This window comes from Oncorhynchus masou, chromosome 13, assembly GCF_036934945.1.
Source record: "Oncorhynchus masou masou isolate Uvic2021 chromosome 13, UVic_Omas_1.1, whole genome shotgun sequence".
Taxonomy (NCBI): Eukaryota; Metazoa; Chordata; class Actinopteri; order Salmoniformes; family Salmonidae; genus Oncorhynchus; species Oncorhynchus masou.
In genome coordinates, this window is record NC_088224.1 from 99587165 (window position 1) to 99599056 (window position 11892).

General features: G+C 44.1%; 1 protein-coding gene across 1 annotated transcript in view; it reads right to left on the reverse strand.

The window, feature by feature from the left end:
* LOC135553265 (nectin-1-like) overlaps positions 1-5320 on the reverse strand; it is a 197640-nt gene extending 192320 nt beyond the window's left edge. Inside the window, 1 exon segment of the mRNA XM_064985439.1 lies at positions 4424-5320. Within this exon segment, the coding sequence (XP_064841511.1) occupies positions 4424-4469 (46 nt within the window). The 5' untranslated portion in view covers positions 4470-5320.
* Between the last annotated feature and the right edge of the window lie 6572 nt (positions 5321-11892).

Genomic DNA, 11892 nt, shown 5'->3' on the forward strand with positions numbered 1-11892 from the left:
AGTACTACACCTCTCTATAGATGTATGCATGTATCAATCAGTAAATTCTCACAACTACACATTTCACACTTAAAAGGTTGTATTTCCAAAGATAATTTACAGGGTCGGAAGCTTAAAGTGATTTTAATAATGGCCTGGTATTATTTCAGTAAGCAGTTTCCTCCGGTAGGTACACTACACTGAGACAGAAGACAGTCAGACATGGAGAGTCTCAAATGGCATCCATTTCCATAGGGCTCTTGTCAAGAGTAGCACCCTATATAGGATACAGGGTGCCATTTGGGATATATCCACGGTTTGTAATGAAAGGAAGGAAAGGCTCCATCTAAGTCACAATGCTGAAAACAGGTGGTAGGGTGTAGGGAAGGTGGGGCACGGTTGGTATCCATACCATTCATCTAAGTCACAATGCTGAAAACAGGTGGTAGGGTGTAGGGAAGGTGGGGCACGGTTGGTATCCATACCATTCATCTAAGTCACAATGCTGAAAACAGGTGGTAGGGTGCAGGGAAGGTGGGGCACGGTTGGTATCCATACCATTCATCTAAGTCACAATGCTGAAAACAGGTGGTAGGGTGTAGGGAAGGTGGGGCACGGTTGGTATCCATACCATTCATCTAAGTCACAATGCTGAAAACAGGTGGTAGGGTGTAGGGAAGGTGGGGCACGGTTGGTATCCATACCATTCATCTAAGTCACAATGCTGAAAACAGGTGGTAGGGTGCAGGGAAGGTGGGGCACGGTTGGTATCCATACCATTCATCTAAGTCACAATGCTGAAAACAGGTGGTAGGGTGCAGGGAAGGTGGGGCACGGTTGGTATCCATACCATTCATCTAAGTCACAATGCTGAAAACAGGTGGTAGGGTGTAGGGAAGGTGGGGCACGGTTGGTATCCATACCATTCATCTAAGTCACAATGCTGAAAACAGGTGGTAGGGTGTAGGGAAGGTGGGGCACGGTTGGTATCCATACCATTCATCTAAGTCACAATGCTGAAAACAGGTGGTAGGGTGCAGGGAAGGTGGGGCACGGTTGGTATCCATACCATTCATCTAAGTCACAATGCTGAAAACAGGTGGTAGGGTGTAGGGAAGGTGGGGCACGGTTGGTATCCATACCATTCATTCAAATTGCTTGCTTTAATCCTGGATTTACGGACACAGCAAACTCTGCTCTCACAAACACACTGCAGCTTTACAGAGAATTACTGCGTAGTGTATAATCCCTGATTTATGACATCTCTGCCCACAGAAATATACAATCCCTATAGAAAGTGATGCATGACTACCCATTGGATGGCCCTCTGTTTCTTGTAAATATGCACAAATATATTAAATATATATATATATATATTTAAACGTTACTCTTCAAACTACAGTAGTATTTCACAATCAAAGATCCCACAGTCAAAAAATAATAATTGCCACTTCAATGGTTGATTTCTCTTCCAATGATCAATCACTCACCAGTGCATTATAATGAATAAATACTTCATTGTCCCATGGGGAAATAAGATTGGCAAGATTAGTTTAGAACAATAATGTCTTCACTATGTGTCGTTACTGTGTAATTATCTGTTTGTACCAGGAAGAACACATTGGTAGTTTGATGGTTGATGATGTCATCCCTTAGAACAGATGTGGACACATCAAGCCAAGTAGAGGCTGCTATAACTATTCCATTCAGATGGTGTCTGAATAGAGGCTGCTATAACTATTCCATTCAGATGGTGTCTGAGTAGAGGCTGCTATAACTATTCCATTCAGATGGTGACTGAGTAGAGGCTGCTATAGCTATTCCATTCAGATGGTGACTGAGTAGAGGCTGCTATAGCTATTCCATTCAGATGGTGACTGAGTAGAGGCTGCTATAACTATTCCATTCAGATGGTGTCTGATTAGAGGCTGCTATAACTATTCCATTCAGATAGTGTCTGAGTAGAGGCTGCTATAGCTATTCCATTCAGATGGTGTCTGAATAGAGGCTGCTATAACTATTCCATTCAGATGGTGTCTGATTAGAGGCTGCTATAACTATTCCATTCAGATGGTGTCTGATTAGAGGCTGCTATAACTATTCCATTCAGATGGTGTCTGAGTAGAGGCTGCTATAGCTGTTCCATTCAGATGGTGTCTGATTAGAGGCTGCTATAACTATTCCATTCAGATGGTGTCTGAGTAGAGGCTGCTATAGCTGTTCCATTCAGATGGTGTCTGATTAGAGGCTGCTATAACTATTCCATTCAGATGGTGTCTGAATAGAGGCTGCTATAACTATTCCATTCAGATGGTGTCTGATTAGAGGCTGCTATAACTATTCCATTCAGATGGTGTCTGATTAGAGGCTGCTATAACTATTCCATTCAGATGGTGTCTGAGTAGAGGCTGCTATAGCTGTTCCATTCAGATGACGTCTGATTAGGGGCTGCTATAACTATTCCATTCAGATGGTGTCTGATTAGAGGCTGCTATAACTATTCCATTCAGATGGTGTCTGATTAGAGGATGCTATAACTATTCCATTCAGATGGTGTCTGAGTAGAGGCTGCTATAACTATTCCATTCAGATGGTGTCTGATTAGAGGCTGCTATAGCTATTCCATTCAGATGGTGTCTGATTAGAGGCTGCTATAGCTGTTCCATTCAGATGGTGACTGAGTAGAGGCTGCTATAGCTGTTCCATTCAGATGGTGTCTGATTAGAGGCTGCTATAACTATTCCATTCAGATGGTGACTGAGTAGTCTGCTATAGCTGTTCCATTCAGATGGTGTCTGATTAGAGGCTGCTATAACTATTCCATTCAGATGGTGACTGAGTAGAGGCTGCTATAACTATTCCATTCAGATGGTGTGAAAACCAGATTATGAACAAGCATAGGCCTTTTTAAATACGTTGTTTCATTTTTAGCATAATGACATTCCCTATTATATAGTAGGAATATGTTTCATTGATGCATTTTATACTATACAATCTGAAATGGTCCACCCACACAGTGTGGTGAAGAAGGCACAACAGTGCCTCTTCAACCTCAGGAGGCTTAATAAATTCAGCTTGGCAGGCACCTAAAACCCTCACAAACTTTTACAGATACACAATTGAAAGCATCCTGTCTGGCTTTTTCACCGCCTGGTACGGCAACTGCGCCGCCCACAACTGTAAGGCTCTCCAGAGGGTAGTGAAGTCTGCACAACGCATCATCGGCGGCACACTGCCTGCCCTCCATGAAACCTATATCACCCGATGTCACAGGAAGGACAAATATCATCAAGGACATCAACCACCATGAGCCACTGCCTGTTCACCCCGCTATCATCCAGAAAGCAAATTCAGTACAGGTGCATCAAAGCTGGGACTGAGAGACTGAAAAACAGCTTCTATCTCAAGGCCATCAGACTGTTAAATAGCCACCACTACCTGGCTTCCACCCGGTTACGTAACCCTGCACCTTAGAGGCTGCTGCCCCATATACATAGACTTGGAATCACTGGCCACTTTAATAATGCAACACTAGTCACTTTAATAATGCTTACAACTCATTTGTATATACTGTATTCTATTCTACTGTATTTTAGTCAATGCCAATCCGACATTGTTCCATGTAATATTTACATATGTCTTAATTACATTTTTGTAACTTTTAGATTTGTGTTTATTGTTGTGAATTGTTAGATACTACTGTGCTGTTGGAGCTAGGAAGTACTTCGCAACACCCACAATTACATCTGCTAAATATGTGTATGTGACCAATAACATTTGATTTATATACAATATAGTAGCAATGTATTGCATTGTTATTTTGTTGCAATGTTTATAAACACGAGAGAATAAGGCATTTTTATAAGTGACATTTCCCCATAAAAATATGTAGTCTATCATCATTTCTACAGCCTTAGAAATATCTCTAAAATCAGCCAAAAGGTTATTGAACAGAACATAGCCTACTACCCGACCTCCCCTGGTACAGTATGTTGATATCTAACTAGGCATACTTCTGGGAGGTTGCGAGCCTTGTGATCACCTGGGCTAAACAAATAGGAACTGCGTCTCGTCATGTTATGTTGTATGAACATGTTTATGGGTATTGAGCCTCTACATCACTATCGCCATCTACCTGTTATCACGGTCATTTCACTGCAAGTAGCCTGCTGACATGGAATTGTTGTAACGAAATGCAATAGAAATCAATTTGTAAAATAACAAATTATTTGCATTGCAAATATGTGATCTGAAAATGTGTTTAAATGTATTCTTAAAATATCGGCTAGGCATTTGGCTGCTAATATGAAACAAAAAACATGTATTTGTTGACATGTAATTCTAAAACCCATTCTGCTAAATATTGATACGAAATGACACAACTAGAGTATCCATAGAGAAATAAAACGAATAAAACAATGTGCATTGTATTTCGAGTGCTTACCTTCTATGTTCACAGCCAGGAGGACAATCCAAACACTCGCCAACATCGCCACGGCGCTTCAACTCTCCGGAACTTCTCTGATAGCTTCCCCTTAGTGGACTGGATCAATTCACTCCAAATGGTTTGGACCAGGGATGTTGGGAAAACGCCGTAACCTTCAGAACCGATGCCGATTTGGAACTAGTTTCAAGCTAATGAGCCGACGTGGAAAGCATCAATTATTGACTGACTAGTTATTCCAACGATCAGTAGCTTTTGAACTACGCACCACGAATCGGTGTCCGTACGGTAGATTGGCGTTGAGATCTGCCGAAGATATCCAAGGAGCTTTTTTTTAAACAAACGAGATGATGCGTACCTATCTAACGGAGTTAGGTAAACGATGCAGGGGAGCAGAAATCGTCCAAAACGGGTTTCTATTGTGGTCAAGTGTACCTTGGATCCCGTGTCTCATCCAATGCTGCAGGTCGTCACTGCTATTGCTATAGCCTCCAGAGGCGAAGGGGCGGGAGGTGCACGATACCCCCAATGGCAAGTTCCATGAAACACAATGGATAGTTCAAAATGATTTGCCTCCTTACAATTCAGATCATATCCAACAGACAGATCTGCAAAGGTCTTCTTCACTTGTTTTTTTAGAACAAAACAAAAGCCGAAGTTCCCTCTTTCTGCCGGCAATTGAATCAGGAGATGTATGTTTTTTCTCCCTCCGTGGACTCAGAGCAGATTTGTATCCGGTAGTTTATTCGACAAAAATACTAGGTATTCTTTCATAAAACAGCATGCAATCCCGCTATGCGGATTTCCCCCACATAGACGCCACAACCTGACCTGGCATAATGTAGCCTAGCTGACAAGCCCGGAGTCAAACCCGAATCGGTAACGTTAGACACCTATGTGAAGCGAGCCACAATAAGAATTAGCCACAATAGTGGAATTTGCGGTTCGCCTTCAAAATAAAATTCCCCATTTGAAAGTGATGCAAACGGATACAAATAGTGGAATCATGCCATGTTTGCACTAGATAATGCTAATCATGGTCTGACTGTTCTTATATAAATTCAACGAAAGACAATGAGTTAATTTTAATCAATTTAATTTGCACTGTGGATGTATTAGACTTTAGAATTGCATTGGGGGCATACTTACTGTATATTTCAACCTGTGGTTTGGTCTATTGTCTCCTGACCCCTCCTGTCTCAGCCTCCAGTATTTATGCTGCAGTAGTTTATGTGTCGGGGGCTAGGGTCAGTTTGTTATATCTGGAGTACTTCTCCTGTCTTATCTGGTGTCCTGTGTGAATTTAAGTGTGCTCTCTCCCATTCTCTCTTTCTTTCTCTCTCTCGGAGGACCTGAGCCCTAGGACCATGCCTAAGGACTACCTGGCATGATGACTCCTTGCTGTCCCCAGTCCACCTGGCCGTGCTGCTGCTCCAGTTTCAACTGTTCAGCACCTGAGGTGCTGACTTGCTGCACCCTCGACAACTACTGTGATTATTATTATTTGACCATGCTGGTCATTTATGAACATTTGAACATGTTCTGTTATAATCTCCACCCGGCACAGCCAGAAGAGGTCTGGCCACCCCTCATAGCCTGGTTCCTTTCTAGGTTCCTTCCTAGGTTTTGGCCTTTCTAGGGAGTTTTTCTTAGCCACAGTGCTTCTACACCTGCATTGCTTGCTGTTAGGGGGTTTAGGCTGGGTTTCTGTACAGCACTTTGAGATATCAGCTGATATACGAAGGGCTAAATAAATACATTTGATTTGATTTATGGATTATGCCCCCATTAAATGGGGTATCAGCCTACTCAGTGACACTCACAGAACACAGCTATATAGAGGTTACAGAGGTATTAGTGTAACGGATGTGAAACGGCTAGCTTAGTTAGTGGTGTGCGCTAAATAGCGTTTCAATCGGTGAGGTCACTTGCTCTGAGACCTTGAAGTAGTAGTTCCCCTTGCTCTGCAAGGGCCGTGGCTTTTGTGGAGCGATGGGTAACGCTGCTTTGAGGGTGACTGTTGTTGATGTGTGCAGAGGGTCCCTGGTTCGCGCCCGGGTATGGGATAGGGGACGGTCTAAAATGATACTGTTACATTAGCATGTTAGCTCTTATTGCAGGACGGACTGTGGGAAATCACCATTCCAGTCAATCTATTGTGTGTATTGATATTCATATTGCGGTTTACAGCCTAACCGATGGATGTTGCTCAAATGGAGTATCAGCCTGCTTTGTGACAGTCACAGAATGCAACTGTGTAGAGTTTACATGAAACACAAAATGAAACCTGATTCAAGCCATCTACATTTCATTAGATGGCTTCATTCATTTCATGAATAATTCAAAATGAATGATTTTAACAGGCATATCATAAAACTGTGTCACTCAACTACATCTTTCTATAACAGGTACTGTGTTTTCTGTCAACTCATACAACAGACATTCCCTTGTCGCACAACCGATGAACACTTTGTTCTGAAAGGTTTGGAAAACAAACATACATACTGTACATTGTTTTATTATTTACAGTTGGTGTGAAAACAAGGCAGATGTTATTGCTAAGAATTAAGAAGGAGCTCGTCCTTGAACTAAGAGACATTTCAGATGATGGGATCAAAGGCTGTCTTGCACAGCAAACAACCCATCGGAGTGGGACTTGTAGCATGTGCAATATCCATGCAATATCCATGCATCCATTACTAGTGAAGATGGACATGACAACACAAGGTCATTTGCCTACACGTTTTCCTCTATCCTCCATACAGAACAAGTACTCGTGAATTGTCTAGTGCAGTGGTTCCCAACATTTTTATATTTCCATACCCCTTCAAACCTTGAACCAGCTGCGTACCCCCTCTAGCACCAGGGTCAGCTGTACCCCCTCTAGCACCAGGGTCAGCTGTACCCCCTATAGCACCAGAGACAGCGCATTCTCAAATGTTGTTTTTGCCATCATTGTAAACCTGCCACACACACACACACTATACGATATACTATACTATTAAACATTAGAATGAGGGTGAGTTTTTGTCACAACCCGGCACGTGGGAAGTGACCAAGAACTCTTATAGGACCAGGTCACAAATAATAATATTATAATAATCAATAATTTTGCTCTTTATTTCACCATCTTACATATAAAACCTTGTAAAAATTAGATTTGATTTGATTTATTTGTTCATCGAAAATGGTGAAAAACTCACTACAGGTTGATGACAAGGGTGTGCTTGAAAGGATGCACATAACTCTGCAATGGAGAGAGTCTCTGTCTTAAATCATTTCCCACACCGTCTGTGCCTGTATTTAGGTTTCATGCTAGTGAGGGCCGAGAATCCACTCTCACATAGGTACATGGTTACAAAGGGCATCAGTGTCTTAACAGCGCGATTTGCCAGGGCAGGATTCTCTGAGTGCAGCACTGTCCAGAAATCATTACATTTTCACAGAACCGCTTGTTGCAATTTCGATGAGGCTCTCTTGTTCAGATATCAGTAAGTGGACTGGAGGCAGGGCATGAAAGGGATAACGAATCAAGTTGTTTGTGTCATCCGTTTCGGGAAAGTACCTGCGAAATTGCGCACCCAACTCACTCAGGTGCTTCCCTATATCATATTTGAGTGATATAGCTTGAGTTAATTTGCACACAAAAAATCATACAATGATGGAAAGACCTGTGTGTTGTCCTTGTTAATGCAGACAGAGAAGAGCTCACACTTCTTGATCATAGCCTCAATTTTGTCCCGCACATTGAATATAGTTGCAGAGAGTCCCTGTAATCCTAGATTCAGATCATTCAGGTGAGAAAAAACATCACCCAGACAGACCAGTCGTGTGAGAAACCCGTCATCTTCAAGCGGTCAGACAAATGAAAATGATGGTCATTGAAGAAAACTTTAAGCTCGTCTCTCAATTCAAAAACACGTGTCAATACTTTGCCCCTTGATAACCAGCTTCTGGATGTTGTAAAAGCCTTACCTGGTCGCTGCCCATATCAGTGCATAGTGCAAAAAATACACCATAGTTCAGGGGCCTTTTTTTAAACAAAGTGAACCATTTTCACTGTAGTGTCCAAAACGTCTTTCAAGCTGTCAGGCATTCCCTTGGAAGCAAGAGCCTCTCAGTGGATGCTGCAGTGGACCCAAGTGGCGTCGGGAGCAACTGCTTGCACGCGCGTTACCACTCCACTATGTCTCCCTGTCATGGCTTTACGCCATCATTACATATACCAACACATCTTGACCACCAAAGGCCATTTGATGTCACAAAGCTGTCCAGTACTTCAAAAATATCCTCTCCTGTTGTCCTGGTTTCCAGTGGTTTGCAGAAGAGGATGTCTTCCTTGACTCATCCAGCTGTAACGCATATAATTCACTGGCTTGTATGTGAAGAAGTAATCGTTTCAAAACATCTCCTGCCATGTCACTGATGCATTGTGAAACAGTGATGTTTGATAAAGGAATTGTTTGTGTAATATTTTTGGCCTTTTCCCCAGCATTGTCCATATCCACGGCAGCAGGAATAATGAAGTCCACCACAATAGTATGGGTCTTGCCTGTCCCAGCCACTCGGTAGCTCACCATACAAGACGCTTCTCGCCCCTTCTTATTAATGGTATCTGTTGCTTTTATACATGTCTTACTACTACTTTTTTTTATTGATTTTATTGATTTTTTCTTGGGCTTCTATAACTATATCTATTGGGGTTTTTTTGCAAATTGGATTGATCGGGCGTGTATTTCCGGCGCCGACAGAGATGGCCGCCCCGCTTCGCGTTCCTAGGAAACTATGCAGTTTTTTGTTTTTTTTTACGTGTTATTTCTTACATTAGTACCCCAGGTCATCTTAGGTTTCATTACATACAGTCGAGAAGAACTACTGAATATAAGATCAGCGTCAACTCACCATCAGTACGACCAAGAATATGACTTTCGCGAAGCGGATCCTGTGTTCTGCCTTTCAACCAGGACAACGGAATGGATCCCAGCCGGCGACCCAAAAAAACGACTTCGTAAAAGAGGGAAACGAGGCGGTCTTCTGGTCAGACTACGGAGACGGGCACATCGTGCCCCACTTCCTAGCATTCTTCTCGCCAATGTCCAGTCTCTTGACAACAAGGTTGATGAAATCCGAGCAAGGGTAGCATTCCAGAGGGACATCAGAGACTGTAACGTTCTTTGCTTAACGGAAACATCGCTCACTGGAGAGACGCTCTCGGATGCGGTGCTGCCAGCGGGTTTCTCCACACATTGCGCCGACAGAAACAAACACATTTCTGGTAAGAAGAGGGGCGGGGGCGTATGCCTTATGGCTAAAGAGACGTGGTGTGATCACAGAAACATACAGGAACTCAAATCCTTCTGTTCACCTGATTTAGAATTCCTCACAATCAAATGTAGACCGCATTATCTACCAAGAGAATTCTCTTCGATTATAATCACAGCCGTATATATTCCCCCCCAAGCAGACACATCGATGGCTCTGAACGAACTTTATTTGACTCTTTGCAAACTGGAACCCATACATCCTGAGGCTGCATTCATTGTTGCTGGGGATTTTAACAAGGCGAATCTGAAAACAAGACTCCCTAAAATGTATCAGCATATCGATTGCGCCACCAGGGCTGGCAAAACCTTGGATCACTGTTATTCTAACTTCCGCGACGCATTTAAGGCCCTGCCCCGCCCCCCTTTCGGAAAAGCTGACCACGACTCCATTTTGTTGAACCCTGCCTACAGACAGAAACTAAAACAAGAAGCTCCCACGCTGAGGTCTGTCCAACGCTGGCCCGACCAAGCTGATTCCACACTCCAAGACTGCTTCCATCACGTGGACTGGGACATGTTTCGTATTGCGTCAGGCAACAAGATTGACGAATACGCTGATTCGGTGTGCGAGTTCATTAGAACGTGCGTTGAAGATTCCCTAACCAGAACGTGCGTTAAAACATTCCCTAACCAGAAACCGTGGATTGATTGCAGCATTCGCGTGAAACTGAAAGCGCAAACCACTGCTTTTAATCAGGGCAAGGTGACTGGTAACATGACCGAATACAAACAGTGCAGCTATTCCCTCCGTAAGGCTATCAAACAAGCTAAGCGTCAGTATAGAGACAAAGTAGAATCTCAATTCAACGGCTCAGACACAAGAGGTATGTGGCAGGGTCTACAGTCAATCACGGACTACAAGATGAAATCCAGCTCAGTCACGGACCAGGATGTCTTGCTCCCAGGCAGACTAAATAACTTTTTTGCCCGCTTTGAGGACAATACAGTGCCACTGACACGGCCTGCAACGGAAACATGCGGTCTCTCCTTCACTGCAGCCGAGGTGAGTAAAACATTTAAACGTGTTAACCCTCGCAAGGCTGCAGGCCCAGACGACATCCCCAGCCGCGCCCTCAGAGCATGCGCAGACCAGCTGGCTGGTGTGTTTACGGACATATTCAATCAATCCCTATACCAGTCTGCTGTTCCCACATGCTTCAAGAGGGCCACCATTGTTCCTGTTCCCAAGAAAGCTAAGGTAACTGAGCTAAACGACTACCGCCCCGTAGCACTCACTTCCCTCATCATGAAGTGCTTTGAGAGACTAGTCAAGGACCATATCAACTCCACCCTACCTGACACCCTAGACCCACTCCAATTTGCTTACCGCCCAAATAAGTCCACAGATGACGCAATCTCAACCACACTGCACACTGCCCTAACCCATCTGGACAAGAGAATACCTATGTGAGAATGCTGTTCATCGACTACAGCTCGGCATTTAACACCATAGTACCCTCCAAGCTCGTCATCAAGCTCGAGACCCTGGGTCTCGACCCCGCCCTGTGCAACTGGGTACTGGACTTCCTGACGGGCCGCCCCCAGGTGGTGAGGGTAGGCAACAACATCTCTACCCCGCTGATCCTCAACACTGGGGCCCCACAAGGGTGCGTTCTGAGCCCTCTCCTGTACTCCCTGTTCACCCACGACTGCGCGGCAACGCACGCCTCCAACTCAATCATCAAGTTTGCGGACGACACAACAGTGGTAGGCTTGATTACCAACAACGACAAGACGGCCTACAGGGAGGAGGTGAGGGCCCTCGGAGTGTGGTGTCAGGACAATAACCTCACACTCAACGTCAACAAAACTAAGGAGATGATTGTGGACTTCAGGAAACAGCAGAGGGAACACCCCCCTATCCACATCGATGGAACAGTAGTGGAGAGGGTAGTAAGTTTTAAGTTCCTCGGCATACACATCACAGACAAACTAAAATGGTCCACTCACACAGACAGCATCGTGAAGAAGGCGCAGCAGCGCCTCTTCAACCTCAGGAGGCTGAAGAAATTCGGCTTGTCACCAAAAACACTCACAAACTTCTACAGATGCACAATCGAGAGCATCCTGGCGGGCTGTATCACCGCCTGGTACGGCAACTGCTCCGCCCACAACCGTAAGGCTCTCCAGAGGGTAGTGAGGTCT